The sequence below is a fragment of the Alexandromys fortis genome, unplaced genomic scaffold (genome assembly GCF_014885135.2).
Source record: "Alexandromys fortis isolate MF-2015 unplaced genomic scaffold, M_Fortis_MF-2015_v1.1 scaffold_94, whole genome shotgun sequence".
Taxonomy (NCBI): Eukaryota; Metazoa; Chordata; class Mammalia; order Rodentia; family Cricetidae; genus Alexandromys; species Alexandromys fortis.
This window is the reverse complement of record NW_026067979.1, coordinates 6,704,487-6,722,136: the sequence shown is the minus strand read 5'-3', so window position 1 is coordinate 6,722,136 and position 17,650 is coordinate 6,704,487. Positions and strand designations below refer to the sequence as shown.

Sequence of the window (17,650 nt, the reverse complement as noted above, 5' to 3'; positions counted from 1 at the left end):
GTGGTGTGGTCACACAGACCTGGATTTGATTCCTGGGTGTGCAGTAAGTAGTTCCATGGCTCTGCAGAATGGGACCGCTCTACCTGTATTTACCACTTCGCTGCAAGTTCCAAACAGTGTCATGGAAAAATGCTTAGGACAGGGCCTGGCTCTGATGTAGGAGTAACTGCTTCGTGTCTTTGGGGCCCAAGAATGAGTGTTTTGTCCCTGACCTTTCCAGGAGGAAATGAGACCTCTGGGAAAGCTCTGTTTCCAGCTGTCCTGGCATAGGAATGGAACCTCCAGCTGTGGGCTGTGTATTGCTATTCCCCTCAGGGGGCATGGGACACCTCAGGGCACAGGGCTGCCTCCTTCCCCTCCTCTCTCAGGCCTGGCATTGCTGCCCTAACTCGGTCGCTCTCTACCAGACCCTCACAGCATCCCTTCTCTCCTGGCCCACTTTCTACTGAGCCTGCCCCCCACTTTTTGCTGTCCTTAGTGGGACAGGCCCCATGGGGATCCTTCAGATGGCACGCTTTCTGTGGTGCGTGCTCAGGCCCTGCAAGACCCCGTGACATTTAGCATATGCATGAGAACACACGGAGGAGCTGTCACCGTGTCATCAGGGCTATAAACCTCCCTCCCATCATTCCCCGTCTCCTGGAACTCAGCCCAGCCTCCTCTGTCCCTCCCACTGACACAAGGCACTGTCTGTGTACACGGCCAATCTCTCTATGGCATTGTCGTGCTGGCTCAGCAAACTTCAGGGTTCCCACACCTGGCCACCAGCCCACGGCACACAGGCCTGTGCTTGAGTACTGCACACGTGTTGAAGATGGGGTGCACGTGCTAGACAGTTATGCCTACTGCGGCCCTGGGGAGTGAGAAGTCTGGCAGAACCAGTCCCCCCACCCCGATGCCATCATCAGCTTAGCCTCATTGCCACGCAGGCATGGCTGACTCCCTGATGCCCATTGCCACTAGGCACAGATGCCAGCTTTGTGGGCACAGAGAGGAGGGGAATGAGTGGGCTCTGTAGTTGCACTCAGTATGCAGGTGTCCAGCAAAGCCAGCTCCTGCAGCCCTGACCTAGTCTCTAGAAGGCCCCAAGAGGTAGGCACACACGCAGGTGTAAGTCAGACCTCCACGGCCAGCTTCTCCTGTTCAGCTAGTTTGCCACCATCAGGTGGGCCTAAGGTCCTGGGACCTGCCTCTCCCCTAGCTCGGCATGCATAGGAGAGGAAGGTATCAGTGAGAGAGAAGAGGCAGGGAAGGGAGGGTGCTAGGACGGAGGACATGAGGGAGAAAAGGAGGGAGCCCGAAGTTGAAGAAGAAAAAAGAGACATGGTGACCACAGTGATGTTAGGACCCGTGGTCCCTGTCATGGCTCCACATGCTCCCTGAGTCCCTGGGGTTTTTCTAAACGCTCTGCTGGCCTCTGACCCAACCCCTGCATTTCATCTGCGGGGAGCGACAGGAGCAGTGACCAGGCCAGCACTGGTCCGAGAAGATGGCCACCTCTGTGCACGGGGTTACATTTCCATGGTTACAGCCTTAGCAATTCCCTTTAGTGTTTTACTGGTTTTAAAGCAGCTGCCGTGCGCTTGGGCCCTGATAAGTGAGGATCCCAGTGACCTCAGTTTTTTTTTTTTTAGTTCTTGATGCTTGTTTTGCAGGCATTGCTGCAAATAAGGCCAGCACCAGGCAATGTCTATCAAGAGCTAACCCCCAGCAATATTTCGGTGAACAGTGTCCCAAAGTGCTTCCATGGTTGAGGGAGGATTTCAAGGGGAAAGGATTTCTAGTTCCTTCTGTAACAGCCACTGAGCTCATCTCATTTGAACTACAAAATAGCCTTACAGGTGAGAGACATTGTTTACCCAGTTTTGCACTTGAAGAGGTTCAGGGAACCTCAAAAATCACAGCAGTGGCTGGGTGGTCCCAGTGGTTCTGCCAAGAACAGGCTAGAGCAGCCCTTGGGTCAAGACTCCTTTGGGGAGGGGGTCAATCAACCCTTACGCAGGAGTATTCTAAGACTGTCAGAAATCGCAGCGATTTACATTACAGTTCCTAACAGTAGCGAAATTACAGTTAGGAAGTAGCAATGAAAATAATTTTATGGTTGGGGTCAGCACAGCACGAGGAACTGTATCAAAGGGTTGCAGCCTCAGGAAGGCTGAGACCCACTGGGCTAGAGGATCAGAGGCAGAAGGATGGCAATACGGCTCCACCCCACCTCTGCCTTTCTCCCGTGCCTCTAGCCCTGGCCACGGTGTTCCGTGCCTGCTCGCTACCCACCAGCTGTGCGGCCTCTCTGCTCTGCCTCCGAATTGCCACGTTGGCGGCAGAAGCGGGAAGCGTATTGTGCACAGAAACAAAACGGAGTGGTTTTTCCTTTTCTGAAGGTGGTAATGGTGCAATTAGTGGATAAGCCATTACCCCCTCCTCCCTGGCTTGCCTCCCTCCTTCCTCTCCACCTCCATTTTTTTTTTCTTTCCTGAAAAAAAAAAAAGTGGCTGAATTGAAGAGCTCTCCCTCAATCTTCCACTGACTCTCAGGAAGAGGGATAGAGCCCCCCCCCATGTCTCCAAGGTCCTCTACCCTCAGTTGGGTCAGGCACTTGTTGGTGTTGGAGAATAATTAAAGGTACCACTATGTCTACAAGTGAGGCAAGTAATACAGTGATTTATGGATTCTGAGGAACAAGTTGGAGAATTTGCATTTATCTGCCCTTGTTCACTGGGCACAAATGCTGACCTGAGACCCCTGCACAGCCACCTGTGAGAAAGACCGAGGCACCTTTTCTTTTTCTGGATGGAGGGGTGGGGTGTTCAAGACCCAGCTGCATTATGGGAGTAGTCATGGACTTACTTTAAAACTTCTATTTTTGCTTTCTACAAACTGAAACCCATTCAGGTTTGTCTACTTCCCAGAGCCCATTTACGGCCTAGGCTGTTCCATCTTTATGGGTGTCTTCTGCAAGGATGACTTCCTATTTTCTAGAAAATGATATGGGGGTTCAGAGAGCTTCCTCAGAGACTTGCCTGCCAGGGTCACACAGCTAGTAAGTGGCAGAGCTGGGACTTGAACTCAGAACCCTGGTCTTAAACGCTGTGCCTTGGGGTATGATTTGGGGCTGCAGGTGTGAAGAGGTGAGGTCATCAGGGAAGATGACTAGAGTGTGGGAAAGAAGGCACCAGGGCAGGATACAGCCATGCCGCTGACCCAGCCCTGGGTGAGCCAGGCCACGCTCGCCTCATTCTAGTCGCCTCTCTCCAGTCCTACCTTGACAGGAAGCACAAGCAGAAACTGGGACAGTAGCCCCAGGAGACCAAGTCTGCATGGTCCCTCTAGGGGTATGGGTGGGGAGAGCTGGCAGAAGAGGTCTTGGGAGGGTGACAGCTGCACAGTGGTGACAGCTAGGGGTGAGAAAGCAGCCAGAACCATTCCCTCAGAGTCCTGGGTCTGCTCCCTACTTCTCCCCCAAGCTCGAGCGACAGTGTGATACACACAGTGGCTAAAAAGCAGGGAGGGCAGGCGCAAAATAGGGACAGAGGCAGAGGCTAAGTCAACCAGACCGGTTCTCAGAGGGAGCGGAGAAACTGCAGAGACTACAAGGGGGAAGGGAAGGAGAGAGAGATGAATTAGCCATCATTCCCCTGTAAACCTTAGAACCCAGCTGTTTCCAGGGCAACGGGGCAATACCTGTCTCTCTAGAGGAGATGAAGTTGCCAGGGTAACTACATCCTGTCTTTCTCAAGGACCATCCCAGAATGTGGCACCCACTAGCCGTTACCATAGCAACTGCCTCTTTGCCCCACTTAATCCCATCCCGTCTGTTAGAAGGGCCCTATAGTTGGAGGTGGGGGAGGTAGGAAGAGAGAAGATCACTTGTGAACTAACTTTGTTCTCTTCCCCTTCTCCATCCCCCTCAGCACATCACCCTGGGAAAACAGGGTCCACTTACTTCTGGGTCCTCACAGTCCTGCAGTATTGTGTATACGGGGGGCCAGGGCAACCCAGGAGCAGGTTTTGAAGTGGAAGGCAGGCAGGTGTTGGGGAGGCAGTTACCGGGGCAACGGGAACAGGGCGTTTCGGAGGTGGTTGCCATGGGGACCTGGATGCTGACGAAGGCTCGCGAGGCTGTGAGCAGCCACAGTGCCCTGCTCAGAAGCCCCAAGCTCGTCAGTCAAGCCGCTTCTCCATTTGCACTCAGGAGCACGGGCAGGCGAGTGGCCCCTAGTTCTGGGAGCAGAGCAGCGGCGTCCCAGTCCTAGTTCCCAGCCTAAAGCCTCACTTGCCTGCCCAGTGCCAGGATGGCCACCATCACCTGCACCCGATTCACAGAAGAGTACCAGCTCTTTGAGGAACTAGGAAAGTGAGTCACACCTGAGGGAGTCTTGGAGGGCATGGGGGATCAGCCTCTCGGGCAGGGGGCGTGTGCCTATGTGGCTAGAGTTCTCCCGTGCTTGCAGAGGAAGGTGTGGTGCATGATTTGGGGGCACCGTGTGTGCACAGGGTGTCCAGTCAGGCGTTGACACATTTATGTGCCCATCCAGCCTGGGTGTGTGTGTGTGTGTGTGTGCCGAAAGGGTAACAGATTGATGGTATATGCAACTACGTATGTAAATGCACATGACCTGGGTACACAAAGATTCTTAGAAACTTGGCATTTTAAAGGGATTTTCCCACTTGGCGGTGTCCAAACTGCGATCTTTTCTGTTGTTGAACTTAGATACCTGCATCGGCAGAGAGCTCATCAGCTCCCATCTGGAGACCCTGACTGTAGACACGGTGCCAAGTGGCACATCCCCTTTCCCTTTCCCAGTCCCCTACCAGGAGCAAGGGCTTTGGTACGGAAGGGGTTAACGTGAAAGCGATTGAGATGTTGGGAGGAGGGGAGGAATAAGCGGCAAGCTGGGGGGGGGATGCCACTGTGGCAGCGCTGTGCACAGAAAACAGTAGGCAAAGTTACCCCTCCTGTCGTCTCTCTGATGTTGAGAGAAGGGTAGGAAGCAGAAAAGACCAAGGTTTCCGAGGGTAGACCAGCAGGCTACAAATATAAGGGAAGGTTTCTAGATGTTCCCAGCTGGGCTTGTGGGGGTCCTGGGAATGGACTGATCAGGAGTTGGGGAGCAGTTTGGCAGAGTGCCCTATGGACGCAGAAGTCTCCCTACCAGCCCTGTTTGGTTCCTTCTGTAGCAGCAGGAACATGAGACGAGGGGCCCGGTGAACATCTGTGTGCCAGTGTGAGATCTGGAGGTACATGTACCAGTGAACATCTTTGGGGGAGAGGCTATATATGACTTCCATGGGAAGCAGATGGGGTTGTATAAGAACTGACAGTGGGCGCAGTGTGTGAACTGAAAAGACACACAAATACTGGTGCAAGTAAACCACAAAGAGACGTGCAAGTGTGTTGCTTGTGTGGAAAGTCTAAAAAAATGTCAGCGTGCCCTGCAAGAGTGCATGTGCCCAATTATGCAAGGGATGCTCTCGATTAGGTTGCAGCAGAGGTACAGATATGCATCTGCGTGCAGGTGTGCAGCAGGACAAAACTGTGTGCCTATCAGTGAACATGAGTGTGCATGAGATGTATAAGGTCACAGATGAGAAGTGTGGACAGAATGTTCTTGAGTGTGCATGTATCTTGAGGAATATATACAGAAAGTGTGTGTGTGTGTGTGTGCATGCGCACACGTGTGCCTGTGTGAGGCCTGGGCTCGTGTGGGTGTGTGGGTGCTATAGGCATGTGTGAGCTTATGCTAGTGTCTGCATATGTGTGGGAGGCAGAGCTACGGTTGTGGATAAGCATAGCCCCTGAACACACACACACCACACACACACACACACTCACTCAACTATCTAGAGACCTACACATACCTTAGCTCCCTTGTGCAAATGTGTGTTCTTGCTTGTCTCCAGACTTCCTGCTGTTCTGTGTGTCTTAGTGTTGGAGATGGGGGCAAGAATACACTTTTCAAGGCTGTTCTGGAGGACTGTCTCTTAACTTTATCTGGGACCCCTTTCCAGAGCCTGTCTGGTGTTTACCTGGAACTCAGGGCTTCCTGAATAGACGGGAGCTACCTTTCTGGAGTCCCTGAAGCTGGTTCTGTCAGGACTGAGTCACAGAGCACAGTGAAATGGAGTTGCGATGCGATTCCTCCAGGGAGCAGAGCCACACCAAAGTGCTCTTTTGCCCTGAGAAGAGATGGGGGATCATTAGCACTGGGCTCATTCGCCTGACTTGGCTTTCTCAGCCCCTCTGCCTGCCTGGATGTGAACAGATTCTAGGGTAGGGGCAGAATTTTAAGGGATAAGGAACAGTGGTATGGCCATGGCAGGAAAACCAAGGGTGGCAGGGATGTCCAGGCCTTGTCCAATCATTTTTAGACCTCTTCCTTCCAGAAGTATTGGTTCTCTTAACCTTTTTTAGGTCATTTATTCCTCCAGGAATCCAATGGAAGTCTAAATAGACACTCCCTAGAAAAAAATGCACAAACCTTCACAATGTTGCATGCAGTGTCGGAGCTTGTGGGCCCTCAGGGGACGGTGCAGAAACCTGCGCTTGAGGATGCTTGTACAAAGGAGAAGGGGTTGTAGTGGGTCTGTTTTGTGACCAGGGCCAGGGCACCCTGTGGAGGATGAGTCAGATGGCTTTTGCTCTGCACCCTAGCCTTAGTCTGAACTAACGCTGGGGTGTTCACGGAGGGGCTGCCCCACATGACCTTCAGCCCTGTGACGTTGGGTGGACTGCCACTCCTTCTGGCCTGTACGTTGTGAGGATTAGATAGATGGTGTGTGGAGACACAGTCTCAAGCCTGACACACAGTGGGCCTCTGGGGGGGGCGTTGTTTCAGGAGTGGATGTTACCCTTAAGGATTGGACAGGCCTGAAGGAGGAACAGAGCCTACTCCATGTTTATCTTTTGTGTAGAGGGGCTCTTGTTTAGGAAGATGTTGGTCAAGGTCTCCTTGGGCTTTTCTTATGGGGCAGAAGCGATGAAGAAGTCTGCCTGAAGAGTTCACTGTTTGGTTGAGGATCCTGCATCTTCTAGCTAGGATACTGGGTGGCTACCCAGATTCTGAGCCCCCACCCAGAACTCTGCCCACATAACTATCCGGCCACCTTGCTCAGCTGGGCCTGAAAGAGACTTTGGTTGACCTCTGTCAGGGCTCTGGGTGCCACAGCCTTGAAGAGGGCCAGCACATTTCGAAGACTTACTGGCATTCTGCCCAGCGAAGACTGGCTTGTCACCAGCTGCCTTTGAGGAGGAGCCTAGGGTGCAAGCAGAGATTTCCTCTCCTGCCTGGATGTAGGCCTGAGTTGGGGTTTCTGAAAGTTCTAGATGCTATCAGACTGATGATCCCCTCCATGCCTTGGCACGGAAGCATATGCATTCAGATAAGCTAAGATGTTGATTCTGGGTCCCCTAAAGGGTTGGGGGGAGGACGGGCTGTTTCTAGGGACCCAGAGATGGGCTCACTCCCCTCTCCCACCCTGGGATGAAAGAAAGGGAAGTACTTGCTTTGCGTAGACTGCGGTGCTAACTGCAGGGCCAGGGTGGGCCAGGGTAGCCCTCAGTATTCCCTTCCATTCCCTCAGCCTTCTCTGATGTCCAGAGCTGATAGAAAAGCAGGAAGGGTGGTAGCGGTGGTGGTAGTGGTGGGGGGTGGGGTAGAGAGGGACAAGGGAAATTCTAATGAGCTCAGGCAAGCCCCGTGGTAGGAAGCTTCTTCTAGCCATTGCCTCCCCAGGCCTCCATCTGCCCAACCTGCACAGGTTAGCGAAGCAGAGCCTTGCTCTGCAGGCCTATGATTGCTGCTCTGGACAGGAGAAGCCCCAGGAGGAGATTTTACTTAAGAAAGAGAGAGAGAGAGACAGAGAGACAGACAGAGAGAGAGAGAGAGAGAGAGAGAGAGAGAGAGAGAGAGAGAGAGGAGGGAGGAGAGAGCGTTCAGCCCACTCTTTTCTCTCTAGAAACAGGGATCTGAAGTTGACTCAGGCGGTGCAGGGTAGGGGAGGCTGGTGGGAGTGTGGGTGGCCACAAGGTTGACAGCGACTTGGGGGCTGGCCCCTGAGCCCAAACCCCTTCCTCCGTAGCTTTTCATCCTGTACCTCACTGGGGTGGGCTGATCTGTGGGTGGTGGCCTGGCTTCGAGGCAGCTCCCTGTCCCGGGCTTCTAGGTGCTGGATGCTCAAGGCCTCTTTGGGACGCAAATTCCAATGCTCTGTAGCACGTGTGTGGCCATTCGTCCTTTCCCTGCAGCGCTGGAAGGAGAGTGGACGGTGTCATGGTGAGAGGACACTAAGGCACCAGGGCCGCACCTAGAGTCAGGGTTACTCTGCACCTGAGTCCTCCCACCAGCAGCACTGGGGCTCCTGGTGCCTTTCCATCCATTAGCTTGTGCCTGAAGGAAGTGGGCAGAACCTGTTCATCCATTTTACAGATGAGCAGACTGGAGCTAAAGGAGGTGGCAGGAGAGCTCAAGGGCCTGGTCCCTGGGAGGTTGCTGAGCAAGGCCCCGTCTAGGGCTGTATCTGTGAAGAGCTTTCCTCTTGCCCATGAGCCAGGGGAAAGGGGCAGTGGTCTTGGTGGTGGCAGCAGGTGGCAGTGAGGGGGGTAAGGATGAGCTGGTGTTCATTTCTGGCCATGATTCGGCCCAGAGTTTACTGGGCTACCTGGGGTGACTCATTCGTTCTTTGTGTGCTTCCGCTTGACTGTCAATAAAATGGGGGTCCTCTCTCGGGAGATGTCTGAAATGCGGCCCTCTGTGACCTCCCTCGGTGGTGGAAATCGGCGGATCCTGTGCTCCCACCATGGGCGGGCTGTGGAGACTGTCCATGCATATACAGATGGAGACACCTCATGGAGGGTGGTGTTTGGTCCCAGGCTACAGGAGGCTACAGTGAGAGGGACCGGAGGCCAAAGGATGGGAATTGGGGAGGCAGGGCCTGGACGGCAGGGAGAGGCACAAGGACAGGGGAAGGGACAGCCTTTCCCGGCTTCTCTGCAACATCAGAGCAGCAAGCAGGCACATGTTCTGGTGCCTGCCGCAGCCCTCCACCCCCACACAGGCGCCCCCACACAGGCTGAGACACACTGACACTCTCCAAGCCTCCTCCCTCCCTCCCTCCTGCCTCCCTCTAAAGCACAGTGACACTGCTCTCAGCAGCCCCTGCAGCCTGAAGCCGCAGCCCTCTGTGTGCTGTGAGGGCAGCCCTCTGGGCTGATGTGCACACGCATGCGTGCACACACACACACACACACATGCACACGCACGCACACACTGGCACAGAACATATAGTATGAATTCACCTTCAGTGCAGGGACAGCAAGACAGCACCGCGTGGGCTTCTGGACTCTGCCTTACTACTCACCTCTCCGTTTCTCTGGTCTCTATTTCTTCCTCTCCCACTTCCTGTCTCTGGGCAAACCCTCTGCCCCTGCTCACAGTGTCCCCGAATGCACACTGCCCAAGCCCTGTCCTCTTCTGATCATTTCCAAGAACTAGTAGGAAGAGCCCACATCAGGCAAGCCAAGCGTCACCCACCCTGCTGAGCAGCAGATCCTTGGTGTCCACGCTGCCCATAGTATCCGGCGGTGCTATAAGACCTCTGGGACTACCGAGCCATAGAATGTTGAGGGTCTTTGTACCTTGGGGTCACAGAAGGGAGAAATTTTTCTGTGATCCTTGTGGCCTTTTCCACACACGTTTTTCTGTCCCACCAACTTGAATTATTCTTGTCATGTGTCACACACAGGACTCGTGTGGCCTCTGCCCTCATAGAGTGTGCAATCTGGTACAAAGCCGAAGTTAAATCTCTCCTGGAATTGATTATTTAGATGCAGCTGGGTGCCAGCTGTGGTGACACACGCCTGTAATCCCAGCACTTGGAAGACAGAGGCAGGTGGATCTCTATGAGTTCCAGCCCAACTTGACCTATATAATGGATTTCAGATCAGCCAAGGCTATATAGTGACACCTTGTCTCAGAATACCCAACAACAACCTAACAAAAAAAGGGATGGTTACCCCAACCTTCAGTCCTCAAAATACAGTTGAATAAGGACTAGAAGCACAAATAGGGAATTTGAGACTTGAGATTCTGTTAGTAAGGGGCAGGACTATTGGAGAGGATGCCCAGAGAAGATGGTACTGGGACCTGGAGGCTAAATAAGAACTCTCCAGAAGGAAGAGGGCGTGAGTGAGTTCCCAACCACAGTGCAGATCAGGCAAAGTCTCTGAGGTGGGACAGTGACATGCATCTTCCTGGTGGTGGGGGAAACCTGGGGTTCCACTCTTCTCTGGTCTGCACAGCTCATTCCCAAACTCCTAGATGCTAGGTCCTAGGAGGAGCAGTAAAAGCCTGTGTCCGTAGAAGGGGAGACTGGCAGGGTGGTGGAGATTGGGAAGCCATATGAAGCACTGAGGAGTGGGAGAACTTGGCAACAAGAAACAGAGCCCTCTTTAGGACTTGGCTTCTCTTCCTGGCTATCAGGGAATAAGGGGTCCCAGAGGGTAGAGTGTCTGAATGTGCAGAGAGAAACAGGCAGATTTAATCTTAACAGCAGAGAGAACTTCTAAGGATCATAACTGCTCCTGGTGCCAGCATCCTCTGGAGATGATAACACTAAGGCAGGAAGGCAAGCTCCTATCACAGCCCTTGTCCTCCCTGGTACCCTCCTAACCAGTGCCCCTGCCCTCACTTGGTAACATGTTTGTAAGAATGGTCTGAGGGACAGACAGCAAGGGGCTGGGATACTCTCCATTCTGTTGAGAGTAACACAGGGCCCAGGGATACTGCTCTATGGATAGAAAACTATGACTCAGAAGGTAGTGTCTCACAGAACTGGGCCTTCCAGCCTTTACTTCCACCAGGACATGACTCTGCCCCCGAGCCTCTTTGACATCAGAGCAAGTCTCTGGGGGTGTGCACCATGGCAGAGGCAGGCCAAGTCAGAAGAGGTGGTGAACAAGAATGCCTCTTTGCCTTTCTCCTGTCTTATTCAACTCTGGCTTGACCACTAGGCTATATATGTGTATACACACCACACCACACACACACACACACACACACACACACACACACACAGAGAGTAATGGGGATATATATATATATATATCCCATTTTCCCTTTTTGTAACCCATTCAAGAAAAGGCACGTGCAACCAAAACAGGGAATATGTTGGAACTTCTGTTGATTGAATGTTCCCTTCAACAACCAGAATCTTCCGGTTCTGAGGCCTTCTGTGTCCTCCAAGAGACTTCTGCTGGGTTGGCGTTGGAGCTGGGGGGAGGGTGCAGGACAGCTCGTCCCCACAGCATCTTCTGGAGTCTGGGAGTGGGCGGTGCACCGCCGGCGACAGGAGGAGCGAGGCGAGGTTTCGGTAGCAGGTCTTGGGATGTTCTGGTTGTATTATGCTGTGGCGGGCGACCATCTGCTCACAGAGGTGCTGTGGAGACAGGGCACCCAAAGCCGAGGGCATCCTGGGCCGTATCTCTTCTCATTAGTTTGCTGTCTGGAACTGGCATAGCTCAGTTCTGCTTGCTGATCATTAAGAAAGGATGGCATTGTCAATAAACAAACAAACAAACAAACAAAAAATGAAAAGAAAAAGAGGGCTTGGGCATAATTTCATCCACTGTTAGCTTCCCTGGCAGGAAGGATCTGCTTAAGGCTGCCCAGGGCTGAGACCTGTGGAAACACCACCTCACGGAAGATTTCCTCTTTGCTTCCAAATGGACTCTGCCAGCCACAGTTTTTTAATGATCTTGAGAACTGGAAGATGTTTGTATAAGTTACGGCCACCCTTCCTGCACACTACTCTCTTTTTCTAAAGAGACTCTTGCCTATTTCTCACAGACTTAAAGCACAGCTGTGGACCTAAAGCCAGCGCTCTCTCCCACCCCAACCATGTAGGGTATCGAAAAGCAGTGGATGGAATCAGAAAGCCTGGTCCAAGTTTTCTCGACTCCGTTTCCTTACCTATTGACCTTTGTAATAAGATACACTGGGCATGCCAGCTCCGCACCTAGCCACATAGGACCCACACTGTCATCTAACAGGTGACACCACGCTGGTGGCCAACCGTAACTCTTTGCCGACCTATAGATATTTTAACCGTACCTGCTCTGAGCGCCACATCCCGGGCAGTCAGATTAGCTTGCCTCGGCTAAGTTACTGAGAACAATAGGACTAGGTCTGAATCCTACCCCAGACAGTAGGTCCATCTGTACTGCATCAGGGTCCTTCTGAGATGACCTCAGCTTGACCCAGAGAGGTGGTAGGTTTCCAGATCTTGACAGAGGGAGGTTTGGAGGAGGGACTGGTCGGAAGGCACCTGCCATGTAGCTAGCATTCGAGCAGGAGAATGAAGAGCTCAAAGGATGGTACTAAGATTCTAAAGGCAGGAGGAGTCCATGTTTATAGATCTCAGGGTAATGGTTAGAATGGATCCAACCCTTTGTGGGAGTCACAGGCTCCTTTGTGAAGCTGAAGAAGAATGCAGTCTTTGCCCAGAGCATCCCATACACAGAGTCGTTTTAATGACATTGTAAATGGGCTCATCAAAGCCTAGAGCCTTCCTGGCGGCCCAGCTAATAGCCAGGCAGGACCAGAGCAGGAAATGGCAAGCGGACAGATGCAGAGAGAATAAGGAGTGGCGGTTGGTTGGGAATGGGCAGGAAGAAGTACTGTCGGTGCGGATGAACCACAGAGTCAGGTGTTCAGGGTACCCAGGACCCATAGGGTGGAGCAGGCGAGGCAGATTAGGCCCGGGGGGGGGGGTGCTGCCAGGGCTGGGGGAAGCGGAGGCACTGGGTGGGCGAGCCTGGCATAAGCATTTCTTCCATGGAGCCTTGGGGGCGGTGACCAGATTGCGGTGGGTTCCCGGAGTGTGGGAGGTGGGAAGACAAGGCAGCGGATGTCGGACATTTGTTCTGGAAGTTTGGCAGCATGAAGGAAGGGGGAATCAGGCAACCAGGCTGCTGAGTTGAGAGGACGGCGGTTGCTTTACTTTTTCGGGGGAGGGGTATTTGTGAAAGCAGCCAATGAAGGGAAGTCCCAAGGACTCTGAGGATGCCAGACAAGTAGATTCCAAGGGTGCAGAGTGCAGGGCAAATCCATGAGAAGGCTGCACCCAGAAAGCCCTCACACAGAAATGGTCCTCTCTGTTGAGACCCCGAAGAGCTCCGTAAGAAGGGAAAGTGACCTGTCTTCGGTTTTCCAGGAGGAAGTTAGTGTTAGGATCCATCATACTCCCCTTTCACATAAGGAAACTTGAGGCCCACCAGGATAACTCAGGTTGTAATCAAGCTGGGCAAGGATTCGGGACTTCTCATTTCCCTTGGCACTGCCCCCCCCGGCTGCCATGGCAACCCTTGGAGGGGTTCTAGGCCAGAGATGATTGTAGGCACCTGTGGCTGGCAGTCAGCCACACCCAGGACACCAGGACATCAGCTCGGCTAGTCAGCCAGAAAACAATTTCCCAGTGCGAGCCGCTCTTAGCACGTTAGCATGTTCCCACATTCTCGGCAGTAGAGTAGACCCGCTTTGCTGGGTCTTGGTGCCGAGAATGCTGGGTGCTCGATGAGGCCTCACTCCTGATGAACACACTCAGGGGGGCCTCCTTAGCCCTGGGGAGAGGCCCCTTCCCCCTTTGTCAGGCACCCCCTCCTTTTCCCCCAAGCTCAGCAGACAGGGTCCATTTTGTTTCCGATGAGGCTGTTTTCATCCTCTTGATGTAATGAAGCCCATACAAGGCATCCTTTCTTGAGCATTTACTATACTCCAGGGACTCCTGCTGAACACATTGTCTGCCTCATTATCGCATTGAATCCTTGAAGCAACTGCTCAGGGTGGGGACTCTATTGCCTGCATTTTATGGGGGAGGAGGCAGACAGACCAAGATGACATCACCAGCTAGCAAGGGGCTGAACAGTGATGGTGGTTTGAACTCGGGTTGGACCACTCTTGCTTAGAACTGCGTTTGCCTGCGTGATAGGCAGGAGCCCTTGACTAGGGTACAGTACCGAGGTCAGACAGGTCTCTGTGCCATTGAGCCACAATCTTCCCTCAGCCTCACGTTGTCCGTGGGGCCCACCCCATCCAAGTTCTGAAAGTTCCTCTCTCTGATGCCTGGTGTCTTTGTCTCTCACACACACCTCTCCCTGACTTTATCTCTCGATTAGATGGATAAATTGAGAGTGACATACCTGTGCTACATCATACCTAGGACCTCGTGGTATCACAGACCCAGCTAGAGCCGAGTGATTGTTAGCACCTGTCTCCGTGTGCCTGGGAGCAATGTTCCACTTCCCCCGTTTGCACTCAGGGACACTGTCTACCCCTGCACCCAGAACAGTCCTGTTCTTGGGCTAACAGCCCCCTCCCCCGATCAGGAACCCAGGAACACTTCCACAGGTATTCTCAAGACCTTCCCGCCTCCCCACTCCCGCATCACTTCTTCCCCCTACCGTCTCCATCTGGGCCTCCTTGATGCTCCTGCTCTGCCTGTCTTTCTGCTGCTAGGCCTTGGCCTGCCTGCCCACCTGCTGGCCTCCGCTCAGCTCAGAGCCCTCCTCCATTTGCCAAGGCTTCCGGGGCTGCGGTCACTGGTCACGTCTCATGCAAGACGAGAATGAACAAACACGCTTTTTTTTCTAAACAAAAGATGAAAGAAGCAGAATTGAGAGCCGCCGGCTGGCTACCTCGCTCTCAATTTGCCTCCCTGACTCTCATCTACCCTGTTTGTCTGATTCCCCGCCCCCTGCCCGCACGACAGGAAGGGAGCCTTCCTCTGTGTAGATGGAACCCCATTCATCCTCTACTGTGTCTTATGATCTGTGGTTAAGTGCTCTGAAATGACCACCTCGCCCAGTCTCTGGGAGCACTCAGAGTGGTGCTGCCACTGCCCTCTTTAGGGGAGAAAGAGAATCAGAGGCTAAGTTCCAAGTCACACGGTCAGCAGGGGGCGGCCTGGATGGGACCTCTGTCCCAGCTCTTGAAGGTTCTGCACCCCTCCCTGCCTTTAGAGGAGCCAGGAGGAAAGGCTCGAGAGCCCTACACTCCCCTCACTGCTGCCCATTCCTCTCGCTTGGGGCTGCAGTTTCTGGATCTGTGTGTGAAGTGGGGTTCATAATTTTGATTCCTTCAGGTTGTTGTGGTATCAAGAGGAGTCTAGCAGCACCTGGCCCTGACTTGGGGAGTGTACCAGAGGAAGGCTATGCATCTCTGCCCAGAGGCGGCACACTAAGGATGTCCTCTGGGGGGCTCAGCATCCCTGCGTAGCCATTCCCTGGTTCACAGAAAAGCTGTGCTGTTCTTGTTCAATAGATCTCACTCCTGGGCCCCTGCTCCTTGGGTTCCATGAAGCTTCTTGCACCCAGCCCGTTCCATGGCCCTGTCAATCTGATTCCAGGAGGAGGAATATGAACTAGGATAGGAGACAACTGCCTGCAAGGGAGGCAGTTAAAATCTCTATCTATCTTGTATGTTTTAATGTTGGAATTGATTGCATCCTCCTGACTCACCCTAATGGAGGTCTAGCTGTGAACCCACCGTGGGCCAGTTACGGGTGAGCAAGGCAAGGCCCTACCATATCTAGGCAGCTCAGAAGCCTTTCCGGAAGAGGTCACCGAGACACTTACTTCCCTTTAAGACTTCATAGGAGTCAAGGTCTACAGCTGGGCAGGAACCTCGTAATGGCTCTCAGGCCCATTCCCCTGCGTAGGTGAGATGGAAGCCTCTGAAATACATGTTGTCTCCTCGTCCTCAGATGCCCATTTCCGTCCCCAATGCCTCATTTCTTCCTGCCTCATTTCTGTTCCTTTCGCTGTTGTTTAAAATCCCTGCCTGATCTTGCAAGTTCTGTTTATGGAGGTGCTAGTTAGTGGTACTGACACTGGGTACCAAGTGCTACATGTTAGATTCCCGGTGCTGTGTTAGGTACTAAGTACTAAGTGCTAGACATAGGAACTCGTTAGTTGGGTAGGGAAGACAAGAGAGTGGGTAAGCAGCTCCCACAAGGGCCAGGTCAGGGGCGGAGTGGGATCAGTAGGCTGATAGAATAGTCTTCTTACCTGGTTTTTGGTGCAGGGCTCCTAAAACTCTTGCAGTTTCCCGAGTAACAGGAGTGACTGGAGTATTTGTTGCTGTCTTTGACCCCAGTTCCCGACACAAACCTCTTAATTCCCCCTGGGATTTCCAGATGCTGGAAACATCTTTGGCTCTTATGGGGTGACTCATGGTGGGTTTCAGTATGGAGGTGGCCAGCAGAAAAAGCAAGCTCTGATTGGAGGCTTGGAATCTTCAGCCTCATTCTCCATTCTCTGGGGAGATGAGACTGGAAATCAAATCACTGACTGGTCACAGTTACACGGCGAAGTCGCCACGAAGACCCTACGTGCAGGGGTAAGGACACTTTCTGGGATAGGGAGCACATCCGAGTGGCGGCAGTGGCGTATCTCAGCTCCGGGGGTGGGGGTGGGTGGCGCTACGCTCCAGTCTCCCAGGCTCTGGCCTCTGTTCCTCTCTCCAGCTGCTCATCTGTATTCTTCACCATGTCTTAGGTTGTATAACAAACGCGCAAACGTGCTTTCCTGAGTTCTCGACGCTATCATAGAAAATCCTTCAATCTGAGAACAGCAGTAAGAACTTCCAGTTGTTAGCAAAGTTGCACAGGAGCACGGGTGACCTGGGGAACCATTTCCTACAGTTGGCGCCTGAAGTGAGGGCACAGTGTTGTGGAATGGAGCCCTGAACCTGCAGCTCTGCCCCAACTCTAGACCACAGCATAACTGACTTTCAAGACTTTCCACAGGGGTATAGGCAGCGGGAGGACGGGTTAGCATAAAAGAGGCCACCTTTATTTGGTGGCCAGTATGTGGGGGATGGCTAACAGCAGGTAAGCTTTTCCTATGTGGAGGCCCCGTAGTAGAGGCAGTGTCTCAAGGAGGTGGCTGGGATGTCTCTGCTTTCTTATTGGTGATGAGCAGGTAGAATGTGATGTCCCAGGGAAGAACCATTACTGTGATGCCTTCGGTATACACGTGATCCTGGCCATTCCTTTCTTCCTTGTCCTTTTCTGCCCACTTACTTCTTGCTGCCCTGTGTTGAGGCAGCTAGAGTGTGCTCATCTGGGATCTATCTATGCCAGGCTGCAGGCTTCCTCGGGGTCCACTCGACATCGCCCCTGCTTCGCATGTTAACGACAAGAAGAGAGGCTATGACCCGACTTTCCGGATAACAGGGTTCACAGGAATCATCTAAGCACCTTGTGGCTTGGGTATGCCCATCATCTCAGGTGTAGGGGTGGAAGTTTGGAGGCTATCGGGAACTGAGCGTGGCCAAAAGGAAGCTGGACGAGTACTCCTTAAAAGTCCAGAAGCGCACATGTGTGAGGCCCAGGTACAGCTCTGCTTGTGAGTGCAGTGTGAACTCGAGCAGTCTCCGTGGAGCTGCACCCTGGAGCTCAGCGCCTTGATCCGTGCTCCACACAGGAGGCCTCTGGACTGTGGTTTTTGCACTGTGTCTAGATGATTTGTCCAAATGACAGCACACTCGCATCTGAGAAGTCGTCCCAGGCTCTTTCTTCTGGTCATTGGTGTGAGGACAGTGATGATGGTGACACTTTTTTCTGTGGTGTGAGGGGTTGACAAGACGGCCTT

The 17,650-nt window shown here is 53.0% G+C and overlaps 1 protein-coding gene across 1 annotated transcript in view; it reads left to right on the top strand.

Annotated features, from left to right (window-relative positions):
- The first annotated feature begins 4,295 nt into the window (after nucleotides 1-4,295).
- The window catches only part of Camk2a (calcium/calmodulin dependent protein kinase II alpha), a 59,474-nt gene continuing 46,119 nt past the window's right edge, over nucleotides 4,296-17,650 (top strand). Inside the window, exon 1 of the mRNA XM_050158023.1 lies at nucleotides 4,296-4,357. Within this exon, the coding sequence (XP_050013980.1) occupies nucleotides 4,296-4,357 (62 nt within the window). The remainder of the gene's footprint in view (nucleotides 4,358-17,650) is intronic.